Genomic DNA, 13,382 nt, shown 5'->3' with positions numbered 1-13,382 from the left:
AAGTCTCCGTACACCCCAATAGTGTGAAGACACCGCAAGAAGAAGCCCGACTCGCCTGTCATCCCTCAAGAGTCCACTCCTATCGTTGAAGAGGCCCCTATCATTCCTCGAGAGTCCCCTCCCACCGTTCAAGAGGCCACTGTCATCGTTGAAGAGGTCCCTCCAACCATTCAAGAGCCCGATTCACATGGCGTCATATGTAGGATTCTTGATAAACCCTCTGACATGCCGGACATGATAGATTCAAGTTGGCTCTCGTATGAGTTACCGGCTAGTACCATACTGGTATCTGAAGTGGAGAGGAGACAACTACCGGACACAATTCTGGATAACACCCTTTAGGCTAAGACCGCAGTTGATTTTTATCTACATGAGCGGAGCCAGGGGTGTTTCACTAACATATGCAAGCTCAACGATGATATCTATTTGTTGCTTGATCGGTCTTGGTGGGGCGTATTATTAGGGGTCGAAGACAATGGCTATTTCGATGGAGGGGTAAGTCTTATATTTTTCTTATATTTTAATTTGATTATTTTTTTTTTAAATTTATGTAAGTTACTAATATATCTCTTTTTTTTTTTGTAAAACAGCATATCGATGCGTGGGTGTCACGTCTTCTAATAATTAGGAAACTTAAGGAAAATAAAAGAAATACACGATATACAATTATGCCGACGTCTTTTAACGCCGTTCACTTGAAGAATCAACGAGATGAATCATTTGCGTTAGGCAATGGACAAGCTAAACTTTATCCTGCATGGTGGGAGGTCGATAAGGTTAGTATTTATTTTAGATTGAGTTTAAAGGTATTCATAAATAAGTGCGCAAATGAATGAATTATTACTTATGATTGTAGGTGTTTATCCCTGTTTTGGAACGTAAACATTGGCTTCTCGTCGAGCTTCAGCTCCCATCCCTTAAGGCAATAGTATATGACAGCATGATAAATTACATATCATTGGCTGATTTAAGAGATATTATTAAGGGATGGAGCTCTCATTTGGCTAAATTCTTGGATGCGATAAATTATTGGACTCGTTCTGGAAACAAGAAGCCAAAGAAGCTCAATATTCCAGTTAGCAGAGACGAGACCGCACCATAACAAATGAAAGGACCCAGAGGGGATTGTGGTCCTCTCGTATGCTTGGCGTTGGAGCGTTTGATCACAGGAAGTATAAAGTATCTACCTCCCACCGATAGAGATAGAGCTGCAGTAGGCTTGTGGTTTCGGCATTATATGGCTAGATTGATATATACGAGACGCTGCGTACCTGCATCCGCGTTATAAAAATGTCCATAAACAATTGGTAAGTTTATACGCTTGTGGTTTGAAAATGTTTGGTTAAGTACCTAGAATTCAATAATTTGTTGTTTGTAGGTTTTAGATGTGTAGAAAGTGTTGTTTGAGCAAATGTTTGGTTTATGCAGGTTAATCTCAGAAGTGAGCTGCGTGAAAATGATGTATGGCTGCAAAAGTTGATTCAATAGCAGATGAGGAAATAAGAATTATTGCTTATTTTTTGATTGTTTAATTGATTTGTAAAAGATGATTTGTAAAAGTTGATTTGTTTAATTGATGTGAACATAATTCTTATTTGTGCTTGTTTAATTGATTGAAATGTAATGGTTGATTTTGTTGATTTCAATATGCATTATGTTGAAGGCAAAAATGACTATCGCAATGCGAAATTGAAATCGCAACGAGAGAATCGCAACGTGAAATGAAAATCGTAACGACAAAATCGCAATGCAAAACTAAATTCGCGTTGCGATTTTCATTTCGCTTTGCGATTCCCTCGTTGCGATTTTCATTTCGCATTGCGATTCTCTCATTGCGATTTTCATTTCGCATTGCGATTCTCTCGTTGCGATTTTCATTTCGCATTGCGATTCTCTCGTTGCGATTTTCATTTCGCATTGCGATAGTCATTTCCGTGTTGCGATAGACATTAAGATGATTGCGAACGTTATTTCCGTGTTGCGATAGTCAAATGATTGCCTAATAAGTGATAACAACTGAACAGATCATAGCAATTTTCAAACTCAAGTTACTAATACATGCCTAACTGAAAATGTTAAAAGTTCACACATAAAATCTACATAATACAACGTTTGCATTTAAAAATTACCTAAGTTAACAGTCCCAAAAGGTGAAGCCAGTTGTGATTGGGATTTTAAAGATGATTACGATTTTGATTGCCTTTTTCTTGACACCATATGAGTTTTGGATTTTGATGAGGATCCATATTTTGGTAGAGGAAAAGATGATTGTGATGGCACTGGTGATCCACATGTCAACCTTGTATGACCACTTTCCTTGCACCGACTACATGTCGATCTCTTCTTCTCTTCACCCTTAGACGGTATACGATCGTGACTTTTTGGTCGGCCAGGTAGCCTTCTGTCCATGGCTGGTTGTAAAACTGTTTGTAAGTCATCTGGTATGTCCCACTCAGAAGGATGTGGAATAGGGTAGACAATCTCGCCATAAGTCTGTCGATATACTTTTGTAGTGTAGCAATCCATAGCGTATGCGCTTGAATCATCTTGGTTTAGATGAAGAGAAACTTTTATAACATGGCCACACGGATAACCAGATGTCTGCCATTTCATACAACCACACGTCTTTGCATTTAAATCGACAAGCCTATTTAAGTTATTATCCAGTACTTCAAACAAAGTGTTTGAACATGGTTCAACTCTCCATGACGTTGACTTCACAACACGTTTCGTTATCTTTTTTTCTGTCCATGGTATAACATGATGTTCCAATGTTCCTGTAAATTTAAATAAATAATACTTAGTAAAATATATGATAAGTTACGAATTTAAAGAAATAATACATGCATGGTTTCTTTTCTTGTAGTACCACTGTTGAATAGAGGCTCGAAAAAACACCATTAACATAGTAATGGGTAATTTCCGGGAATGACGACTTAGAGAGTTGATTGATTCTGCACTATTAGACGTCATGAAACCATATCTTGCTCCAAGTTTATTTACTCTTGACCATCTTTCAAACCCGACATCTTCTAGTGTTTGAGCACACTGAGGCAAAACACGTCTTAAACAGTTTATATGCTTATTAAAATCCACTTCCCGATAAGCTTTTATAGCCTTCCAGTATGTCCATTTGTGATTTTTTATACCAGCAGACCTTGATTTTAGATTTATATACAAATGAACACCACAAAGTCCATGAAAAGCATATGGGAAACACCTTCTAACAGCGTTGTCAATTGAGTTTGCCCTATCGGATATGATTGTCAGATTGCTAATAGGACCTATGCAATCCCTAAGATGCCCCATAAACCATGTCCATGAATCAAAGGTTTCAGATTTGCCAACCTCGTAAGCTATTGGCAATATCCCATTGTTAGCATCCATGGCTACTGCTAATAAGTTTACTCCAAGGTATCGACCTTTCAAATGTGCTCCGTCAACTATAATAACTGGGCGCATGCAAGTAATAAATGAACGAATCTACAAAATAATATACACAAGAAATATAATCATTTAAATGTGAAATGCATGTAACTAACAAAAATGAGTCAAAAGAATTATATTGATTTACTAACCGCAGCACCAATGGCGATAAACAGCAATTCAAAGCGTCCATCTCTATCTGTTTTGATCCCAGGATTTTTCAGCTTTAAATTGTGACAATAAGCCGGTAGTTGGGCAAACGATGCTTCTGGCGACCCCCTCAACAATTCCAAGGCATAACATTTGGCTCTCAAAGCTTGAGAATATGATATACTAATCTTGAACCGAGCATTCATGTCAGTTATAATTTCATGTCCCCGATATACCCTGCCATTCAAAAACATTAACTCAGCCAGAAAACCACCCAACACCTTTTTGTTTGCCTGTCTATGGTGAGGAAAAACTTGGGTTCTTGAACATGTATGTTTATCAATAAAAGTCCTAACTTGAAACATTTCGCAATCTTTTATCCTCTTTGCAATCATAAGCAACGTACAGTTTTTGTCAATCATACACCTTGTTTCGAAACGATCTTTGCTTGATTTGTTAACTTTTAGTTGATAGCCATCTTCCACACATTTCGTATACAAAGCTATCTTCAAGTCTTCCTTTGTATCAAAACAATCATCTTTCTTGATACGAATAACTTTTGTGTAACAATCAACTGCTTTCTTTACCAACTCTTCTTCCGGTAGCTGAAGTAATTCTGGCATATTCCAGTTATACTCCCGTGGCATTTTCTTTTCTTCGGGGACTTTTTCTTCTTCTTTTTCTTCTTCAGGATTATATGAATTACAGAATGGATGTTCAACATGTTCATTCACAGTCGTAACTTCCTCCTTATTATCATCAACAACATCTTCCTCGGCAACGGTTGTTTCATCATCAAAATTCGAGTATTGACCAATATCAAAATCATTACACGCAGGGTCTATTTCTTCTTTTGAAACATCATCAAAATCTGAGTATTGACCAATATCAAAGTTCGGGTATTGACCAAGATCAAATTTCGAATACTGACTAGTACTCACAATTTTTTCTCTTGGCTCATCATCGTCTAATTGGTCAATACGAAAACCAGAATTTGGTGCTGGAAGTTGATTGGGATTTGGATTAGAGAAAGGTTGTGGGTTTTGAGAAAAACTTAGTTGATTATTACCCGCTACTGACCCAACATTACTACTTCTAGGTTCAACAACATACAATGTAACATCATCACTTGAAACACTAATGTAAGCAATGAATCGTTTAACATCTTCATTGTCGGTTAACAAATAAACTTTACAATTTCTCTGATAAGATAGCCTAAATCCACTTAGGGGCTCTAAATTCAATTTCTTTGAAACACGTAACATTAGAGTTTCATAAGTTAACTTTTTTAATGACAGTTTTAGTTGAAGATTCATGGGTAAAGGCATATATTGTAAAACACCATGAACATTCTCCCATGACCCTCCAAAACACAAATCTATCCAAACATGATCAACATTAGATGATTTCATGGTTGTAAATTAATTTACTAAACAAACGAGCTGCGAAACTAAGACCTGTTGCCGGATGGGGAAGGATGTCGTTGGATATAGGAACGGATGTCGCCGGAGAGAGTGATAGATGGAGATGGAATGAGTTGCGATTTAGGGATTTAGGTTATGAGTTGTTGCTGCTGCGTAGATATATACACAAAAAATTTGTATTGCGAAACTAAAACCTGTTGCGAACTTTGAAAATCGCATTGCGATTCTGTATTATCTCGTTGCGATAGTTAGAATCTTGTTGCGAAAGTCAGAATCGCGTTGCGAAAGTCAGTATCGTGTTGCAATTTTGTATTATCGCGTTGCGATAGTCAGTATCGCATTGCGATTTTCCAAATTCGCATTGCGATTTTCCAAATTCGCATTGCGATTTTGTATTATCGCGTTGCGATAGTCAGTATCGCATTACGATTTTCCAAATTCGCATTGCGATTTACTTATTTGCATTGCGAATTGGGAAAATCGCAACGCAAAATTGGAAAATCGCATTGCGATAGTAATAATCGCGTTGCGAATCTGGAAACTGATTTGCGATAATGGAGATCGCGTTGCGAATTAGCGATCGCATTGCGATTTTGTTAGTCATTTTAGCAAATCTGAAAAAAATTAGTTAAAATCGTATATTATATGAGATTTTTGGTCACTGATGTTATTTTCTCATATTTCAAGTATGGACATAAAATTTTATATGATCCATTTCCCTCTGCTCTCGATCCATCTGATCTCAACATCATCGTCACATAACTGGATATCAAATTGGTGATTTATTTAATTGACAAAGATAATTAGAAGGAAAGAAATAATGGGTGTATGTGATGTCCCTATCTGGACTGTCAATCTCCCAATAACCCTGGTGTGAAAGGTCAGACAAAGGGTCCAATCATCTGTTCCAAGGCAGCATAAATGTAGTGTGAATGAGCGTGCTTCTTTACCCCTTGATTCCTGGACCCTAAACTCTTCTTCAGTCCCCACTCGGTTGCTATAAATTCAAGCTCATCATCTCTCCCTCTGTTTCATCAAGTAGATTAGAATGGAGGTGTGGCATTTGTGGTCTATGATCGTTGGTGTCGTTGGAGTTGTTTGCTTCTCGGCGTATAACAGCATGTGGTTGAGTTCGGAAAGGGTGAGGAGGAAGCTGTGGGTGCAGGGCATCAAAGGTCCATCACCTTCTTTCATTTACGGCAACCTTCCGGAGATGCAGAAGATCCAATCCCAAGCACTCGCATCCACTTCTGATAATGCCGATGATATTGTTGCACACGACTACACTTCCTCTGTTTTCCCATATTTCGTCAAGTGGAGAAAGGAATTCGGTAACATCACAACTCTTCCTTTGCCTTTTAATTCTTCGTCAAGTTCTTAGAGATCTCGAATTCGAGCGGTCTACATCATTTATATGCGAACTATCTTATGATCAGCACGAACTATTAAAAACTTGTTCAGTAGGATATTTCTGCGAAATGATTTGGGTGTAACTGCCGGGAAGAGCTGGCATTGTGGGGGCAGATGCTGATTTTCAGTCAACTCTGTGTGTTCAGACCCATAATTCAAACAATTAATATCCAACACATGTTTAGTCAGCCATTCAGAAAATTTTGCCTTTTCTCTCTCCTTTAGCTTTATATTTTTTTCCCATACCTGTTCACGTGATGCGTGTAAGTGATTAACATGGGCATCGTTGATCAATCGAGTTGAATTTGTGTTTTGTGTGTGTGTGGAAACTGTAGGTCCAATTTACACATATTCCACGGGGACGAGACAGCACTTGTATGTAAACCAAGCAGAGCTAGTGAAAGAAATGAACCAATGCATTAGTTTGTGTTTAGGTAAGCCTTCTTATATAGCAAAGAGACTGGCACCTTTGCTCGGCAATGGCATTTTGAGATCCAATGGCCTCGTTTGGGCGCAGCAGAGGAAAATCATTGCCCCCGAGTTCTTCATGGACAAGGTTAAGGTAAGTGTGTTCCAAACTCAAAGCAGTGCACTAAAGAAATGACTTGAATTAGAGTAAAATGAAATGATTGAGCAGGTAATGGTGGGGCTAATGGTGGAGTCCATGCAACCGCTTGTAAGAAAATGGGAGGACAGCATTGAGTCCCAAGGTGGAGTGGTGGCAGACATTAGAGTGGATGAAGATTTGAGGGGCTTCACAGCAGATGTCATCGCTAGAGCTTGTTTTGGGAGCTCTTATTCTAAAGGGAAAGAGATCTTTTCCAAGCTTAGGGAACTTCAAACAACCATTTCCAGGCAAAGCTTCCTTTTCGGAGTTTCAGGCTACGGGTACGAATGTGCTTCAAGTCTCACTTGTAATCATTAAGAAACTTTGTATGTCACTATTTACATTACATCCCTGCATTATTGTTCTCTTATGTATTCATGGAAATGCAAATGCAGACTTCTATCGATGAAGAAGGAAAATCAGATACATAGTTTGGAGAGAGACATCGAGTCATTAATATGGGAAACAGTGAAAGAGCGCGAAAGAAAATGCAAAGAGGCACATTCGTTAGAGAAGGATTTATTGCACCTGATACTAGAAGGGGCCTTGAATGACCAAAGTCTTGGTAAGGATTCATCCAAGAGCTTCATAGTTGATAATTGTAAAAATATATACTTTGCCGGCCATGAGTCTACTGCCGTTGCTGCATCTTGGTGTCTCATGCTGCTTGCATTGCATCCCGAGTGGCAATCTCGTGTTCGAACAGAAGTGGCTGAAGTTTGTGGAGACAACATGCCAGATGCAGACTCCATTGCCCTCCTGAAAACTGTAAGTAACAAAGGTCAAGTCTCACACATCCACACTCTCATTATAACTATAAATGATACAAGGATGTTGGCTGGTTGTAGGTAACCATGGTGGTTCAAGAAGCTCTGCGTTTATATCCACCGGCGGCATTTGTGTCAAGGGAGGCCCTTGATGAGATCCGACTTGGGAATGTGACTATTCCCAAGGGAGTATGCTTATGGACTCTGATACCAACTCTGCATAGGGACATTGAGATTTGGGGTTCAGATGCAAATGAGTTCAAGCCAGATAGGTTCAGTGGTGGGGTTTCTAAAGCTTGCAAGTATCCCCAAGCCTATATTCCATTCGGAGTGGGTCCTCGGTTGTGCTTGGGCAGAAACTTGGCAATGGTTCAGTTAAAAATTGTGCTTACCCTCATAATCTCCAAGTTTACGTTCTCTCTATCGCCAAAGTATCGACATTGTCCTTCTTATAGAATGATAGTAGAGCCTGGGAATGGTGTACATATTCTGATTCAGAACATCTAATACATTTGAGGACTACATGGCGAACTTGGAAGTGGCTCAGCCACTAGGTTTAGCTACCTTTAAGGATCCACCAGTTGGGGCAGTGCCAATCCTGCTGGTAGATGTGAAGCTAGGACAATGATGTTGCAAACTGTTTTGATCTCTTACAACAAAAAATAAAAATATAACACCTTCCTATTTTATTCCTAAGTGTAACACTTCAAAATCCCCAATACCATGCATCCATCGGGCACCTAATTGCTATGAGTTAAGGGACTAATTGCATAAATTGAGAGTTTATGGGATAAAATTGTTATGAGTTATTCTTGCACCATTGCTTGTTCTGTTACCAACTGCTGAAACCACAGGTGCCTAATAAGTGATAATGATGGTAATTATTAAACAAAATCAGTCGAATTGCTTGGTTTAAAGAAAAAGGCCATTATGGTCTCGATTGAAGTAGGTTACACCAACCAGCATGTATATGGATATTTATGTGTCTTTGGGCATTTTCAATACCAGTAGGACCTCCATTAAGAGCATTTCATGGAGAGCTGCAACTACTAAAGAGGGAGTTGGTTTGAAGGGGAAAAGGTTGCAAATCAACAAACCATGAGTTGATATTTCAAATGTTTTTTTGACAAATTGTTCTTATATCACCTGATCAATTGTGAGACAGTGGTTAGTGTGAGATGATGAAATTATTCTAATTGCCTCGTACTTACTATTACATTCTTTTGGGGTTTATCAGTCATGCACTTCATTAAATATACAAGAATAGAATCAAATAAATGTTTTCAATCAATAGCCTTATGATGCATTAACTAGAGGTAAAGGAAAACTTGGAGATGGAGTGGACTTCCAAAAAAAGCTGTTGCAACCCATGAGAGGGGGTTTGGATAGCAGAGTTACCTTCAAGGATTATGCTGCTAATCAAAGCAATGGGGTTCACTCGGAGTCTTCTTTTCCCAATTATGATTCAGGGAAACCAAAACTTGATTTATCTGCATTGTAAAGGCAAACAAAAAGAATTAGGTGAGACAAGCATGTTGGCAAACCAAATGAGTGTGGATACAGTGTACAAAATGACGGGCATGCTTCTTCCTGGTTGAGGATGCAAGAGTGTCTCCCTCAAAGTGAAGCTGGTGATTCCTTATCTTTGTGGCGTCCACCTTCTCTCAAGTCATGACAGGGTTGAATGCATGTCAGACCATTGACTACATGACTGGAATTGGTTCTCATTATCCAAGTAAAGCAATGTGTGAAAAAGATGTCATAGCTGATGGAGAAGGCTCTAGATACAGAACCAATGTAGAGCAGGGTGGGGTAGTTTCAGATTTGTTGAAGCCACTGGAGATGGGAATGCAATTCTGAATTCTGTTTCAGGAGGAAACTCTACCAGCTGAATTGATATCCTTACTAGAGCAAAAAGGTGAATTGAAGCCACTATGTGAAGCTCCTACTGATAAGGACTGGCATGGGTTTTTTTCCAGAGGACAACGAGATGAGAGCATCAGAGAAGGCATTGGAGTATGAGAGATTTCAACCTGAAAGCAGTGGAACTGCTGCTGAGCGGAGGCAGAAGCAAACTGTGGAGGGTACAGAGCAGGCGCGATGGAGGTGGCTTTAATTTTCTAAGCCGAAGAAAATCACCTATGCGTGTGTATGCATGGAATGACAATTCAATAAATAGAGACTTTGTTGTTTTATTTGGGTGGATGGTTTTAAATCCATCCAAAGTAAACTTGAAGACTTGCTGCTATATAAAAGAGCTATGGGCTTTGCCTTTCTATTGTGTGGGAGTAGGGAAGTTATGAACATGATACTCTTAAGACTATGACACCTACCACACTTTATATTCAATAGTACAATAGTTCTATCTTCTTTCTTGCATTCCTTTACATGTATATCTCATCAAATTAGCCTTGCATCTTACCAGTTGCGTTTTTATTTACCAGTTGCCTATTCTTGGTCAACTGCATGGCACTCTAATGTGGAAAAAGGATAACCCTAATGATGGTGCTTAGGCTTAAACTTTCTTCTCATAAAAGTAAAGTAGCCTTCTAAAGAATGCAATATACCTCAGCTCCAACTTTTTTCCAGAAGAAAAGTAGGCACATACTTTCAATCTTTCTTCACTTTTTGGTATGGGGAAAATCTGGATTGAATTTTGTATAATTTCTGCCCGAGGTCTCTGGTGTTCATCCTCTTTTTGGAAGATACAGTGGTTTACAGTTGGATGGATCGATCCCAACAGCAAATATTTGTAACACCCCCAACCCGTACCCGATCCGGATACGAATCTGAGGTGTCACATTTGACTTTTCAAACTTTGACTCTTAAAGAAAATCATAGAAATTTGAAACTTTCATTAAAATAAAAGTTGTTAACTTACACAACTTTGACCAGAATAATACAAAATCGATCAGAGCATTCGTAATTCACAAATTGTTTACATGCCAATACACTAAATACAACAAAATACATACTTTACCAATTACATCTGATCTGATCTTCTAGTAAGGTATGATGTCCTTGCAACTCCTAATTCTGATCTTCTTATTTCTTGGTACCTACGTGTAAACCACTTACACGCTAAGTCACTGACTTAGTGAGGCATAAAATGAACGTATAACAATAGATTCATGAACATGCATTACTATCAATCTATCATGACATTGCAAATGTTGAATTATGTTTCGATGTAACAAATTTAAAGGCAAAATGTTTTTGGACTTGAATTGAATTTATTCAAAGTTTTAAAAAAGTTTCAAAAATAATTCAAAGTCCATTAAATTCGGATTTGAGCAAAAATGCTAAAGGGTGTCAAAGTGCATCCATGCACCCGTGTAGTGCATCCATGTACCTGTCACTATTGCATCGATGCACCATGTAGTGCATCCATGCACTCCATTTCGAATGCAATTAGTGCATCGATGCACTCTGCTGTGCATCCATGCACCAAGGCTGCAACGGCCAGTAACGACTAGTTTATTTGAATTTAATAAAGGGGTATCGATGCACCATGTTATGAGCAGCCTTTTTGAGTAGAAAAATCATCCCCAAACGGCTCCAAAACATCCCCAATGGTTATATACAACATCAAACACATTCCAAGCTATAAATACAAGCTAAGGACACTTGAAGAAGTAAGAGAACAACTATCCAAGCAATCAAACACAAGAGAAGAGTTTTTCATTCTTATTTCATATTTCTCTTATAAATATTTTGTTCTTGTGAGCTCAATCTTGTAAACACCTACCTTAGAGAGGTTTTCTTGTTTACATATTTTATCCTTTTGTAAAGGGGAAAGGTTCTAGCTTATCTCGTGTAAAAGCTAAGGAAATGTTCTAGTTTAGCCCGAAAAAACTAGGGAGTTGTAAGGTTTTATCCTCAAAAGAAAGAACAAATTAGTGAATTTGTTGGAAAATCCTTGGTGAGGAGCTAAGGCAGTGGATGTAGACTTGGTTGATAAGTCAAACCACTATAAATCGTTGTGTAAATCTCTATCTTTCAATCTCCTTACTCCATAAACACAAAAACCGATCCCGACCCTCTTTGCAAGCAATTCTAGTTGTCGATTTGAGCTTCCAAAAATCCAAACAATTGGCATCAGAGCCTAACTCGTTAGAAGGTTTAACCACCTTGAGACGATCCTAGAAGAAGCTCTACTAATTTCCGACACAACCGAGAAGATGGCTTCCACCTCCGGCTCGTTCCACATACAAAACTCCCTACCAACCGACAAACCTCCATACTTCAATGGAGTCAACTACCATCATTGGAAGAAATTAATGAAGGTATTCATCCAATCCAATGATCTGATGCATGGGAGATAATCGAGAACGGCTACTCTTCTCCAAAGAAGAAGGAGAAGAAGAGAAGTAACAAAGAACGGAAGAAAGCTCAACTTAATGCCAAGGCCATGCACATGGTGTTTTGTGCATTTGGTCCTGAAATCTATGAAGGGGTTTCTTCATGTTCAAGTGCCAAAGAGCTTTGGAATAAGCTCGAGGAAATCCATGGAAACAAGAAAGAAGAACCAACAAAGGTGGTGTCTCTAATGGCTCATGAAGAGCCCAAGGTATCTTCTAACTTAATTCATATACGTTTGATGAGTTATTAGATGCTTTTAATAGGTTATATTTGGAGTTTGAGACCATGAACTCCAAATATAAGAAAAATGATTTCAAAATTTAAAATCGAAAACGATTTTCTTTTGAAAACAAAAATAGATTTTGAAAACCAAAATGAAATTTTGAAAAAGGATTTAGAGCTTTCAAAAATAAAAATTGAAAGTTTTGAAAAACAAAATTCTGATTTAAAAGTTAAGCTTGAATGCTTAACAAAAGAAAAAGAAATCATTTTAAATAATTCATTTAGTTCAATAATGACAATATGCTCACATTGTCATTATCATGGTCATAATGAACATACTTGTCCTTTGAAGAAAAGAAAACGTTTTAGAATTAGACAAGTATGGATTCTGAAAGGAACAAGGGGCATTGTAACTAACGTTCAAGGATCCAAAGCAATTTGGATACCAAAATCTACTTAAATGTCTCTTGTAGGTGTGTGGGAGCAATTGTGATGAAAATGATGATATTCAAGATGCTCTAGCCACACATGAAAAGGAATGGGTAACCTCTAAGCTTAATGTTTTTAATTTTAGTTATTTGGTTGCTCATTTGATTTTAAGCATGCATGAGTTTTGTTTTTAAATAATTATACATTATTGTTTTAATCTCATGTATGTTAAAAAGGTTTTATGATGAACATTTTAAAGTTTTAATGATTTTTTTAGAATTTTTAATAAGGAATTTTGGTCAAAATTGGTTTTGATGCAAATGATATCTCTCTAACAATTGATATCAACTTTTCAAATGTTTTGATTTTATAAATTTTAAATTTTTGACCTAAAATTAAATGTTTATGCATGTGATTTAAAATGCAAAAGATATCTCTCCAACAATTGATATCAAAATTTTCAAATGCATAACATTTTTGGAAAACTTTATGCATATGCACTCAATTTCAATAATTGATATTGCATAAAATATTTTAGACTTGGATTTATTGAATTTCATGTGCTACTAACATGTTTGTTATTCT

The 13,382-nt window shown here is 37.7% G+C and overlaps 1 protein-coding gene across 2 annotated transcripts; it reads left to right on the top strand.

Annotated features, from left to right (window-relative positions):
- The first annotated feature begins 6,018 nt into the window (after positions 1 to 6,018).
- On the top strand, positions 6,019 to 8,459 carry LOC120204767 (cytochrome P450 714A1-like). 2 transcript variants are annotated; one of them, XM_039204797.1, is made up of 5 exons: positions 6,019 to 6,331; positions 6,746 to 6,966; positions 7,048 to 7,298; positions 7,413 to 7,785; positions 7,866 to 8,459. In XM_039204797.1, the coding sequence occupies exons 1-5, from the start codon at positions 6,049 to 6,051 to the stop codon at positions 8,289 to 8,291; spliced, it is 1,554 nt and encodes a 517-aa protein (XP_039060728.1). In that variant the 5' UTR covers positions 6,019 to 6,048; the 3' UTR covers positions 8,292 to 8,459. The 2 variants fall into 2 exon arrangements, with proteins under 2 accessions (XP_039060728.1, XP_039060724.1); XM_039204793.1 differs by having other exon boundaries at positions 6,021 to 6,331; positions 6,746 to 6,972; positions 7,866 to 8,455.
- Positions 8,460 to 13,382: the final 4,923 nt, after the last annotated feature.

This window comes from Hibiscus syriacus, unplaced genomic scaffold (assembly GCF_006381635.1).
Source record: "Hibiscus syriacus cultivar Baekdansim isolate YM2019G1 unplaced genomic scaffold, ASM638163v2 tig00000340_pilon, whole genome shotgun sequence".
In the NCBI taxonomy this organism is placed as follows: Eukaryota; Viridiplantae; Streptophyta; class Magnoliopsida; order Malvales; family Malvaceae; genus Hibiscus; species Hibiscus syriacus.
This window is presented reverse-complemented; position numbering and strand designations above follow the sequence as displayed.

Coding starts and splice junctions, on each gene's coding strand:
- LOC120204767 (XM_039204793.1), top strand. CDS start 6,049: ATGGAGGTGTGGCATTTGTGGTCTATGATCGTTGGTGTCGTTGGAGTT. Junction 6,332..6,745: donor CAAGTGGAGAAAGGAATTCG/GTAACATCACAA, acceptor TGGAAACTGTAG/GTCCAATTTACACATATTCC. Junction 6,973..7,047: donor TCTTCATGGACAAGGTTAAG/GTAAGTGTGTTC, acceptor ATGATTGAGCAG/GTAATGGTGGGGCTAATGGT.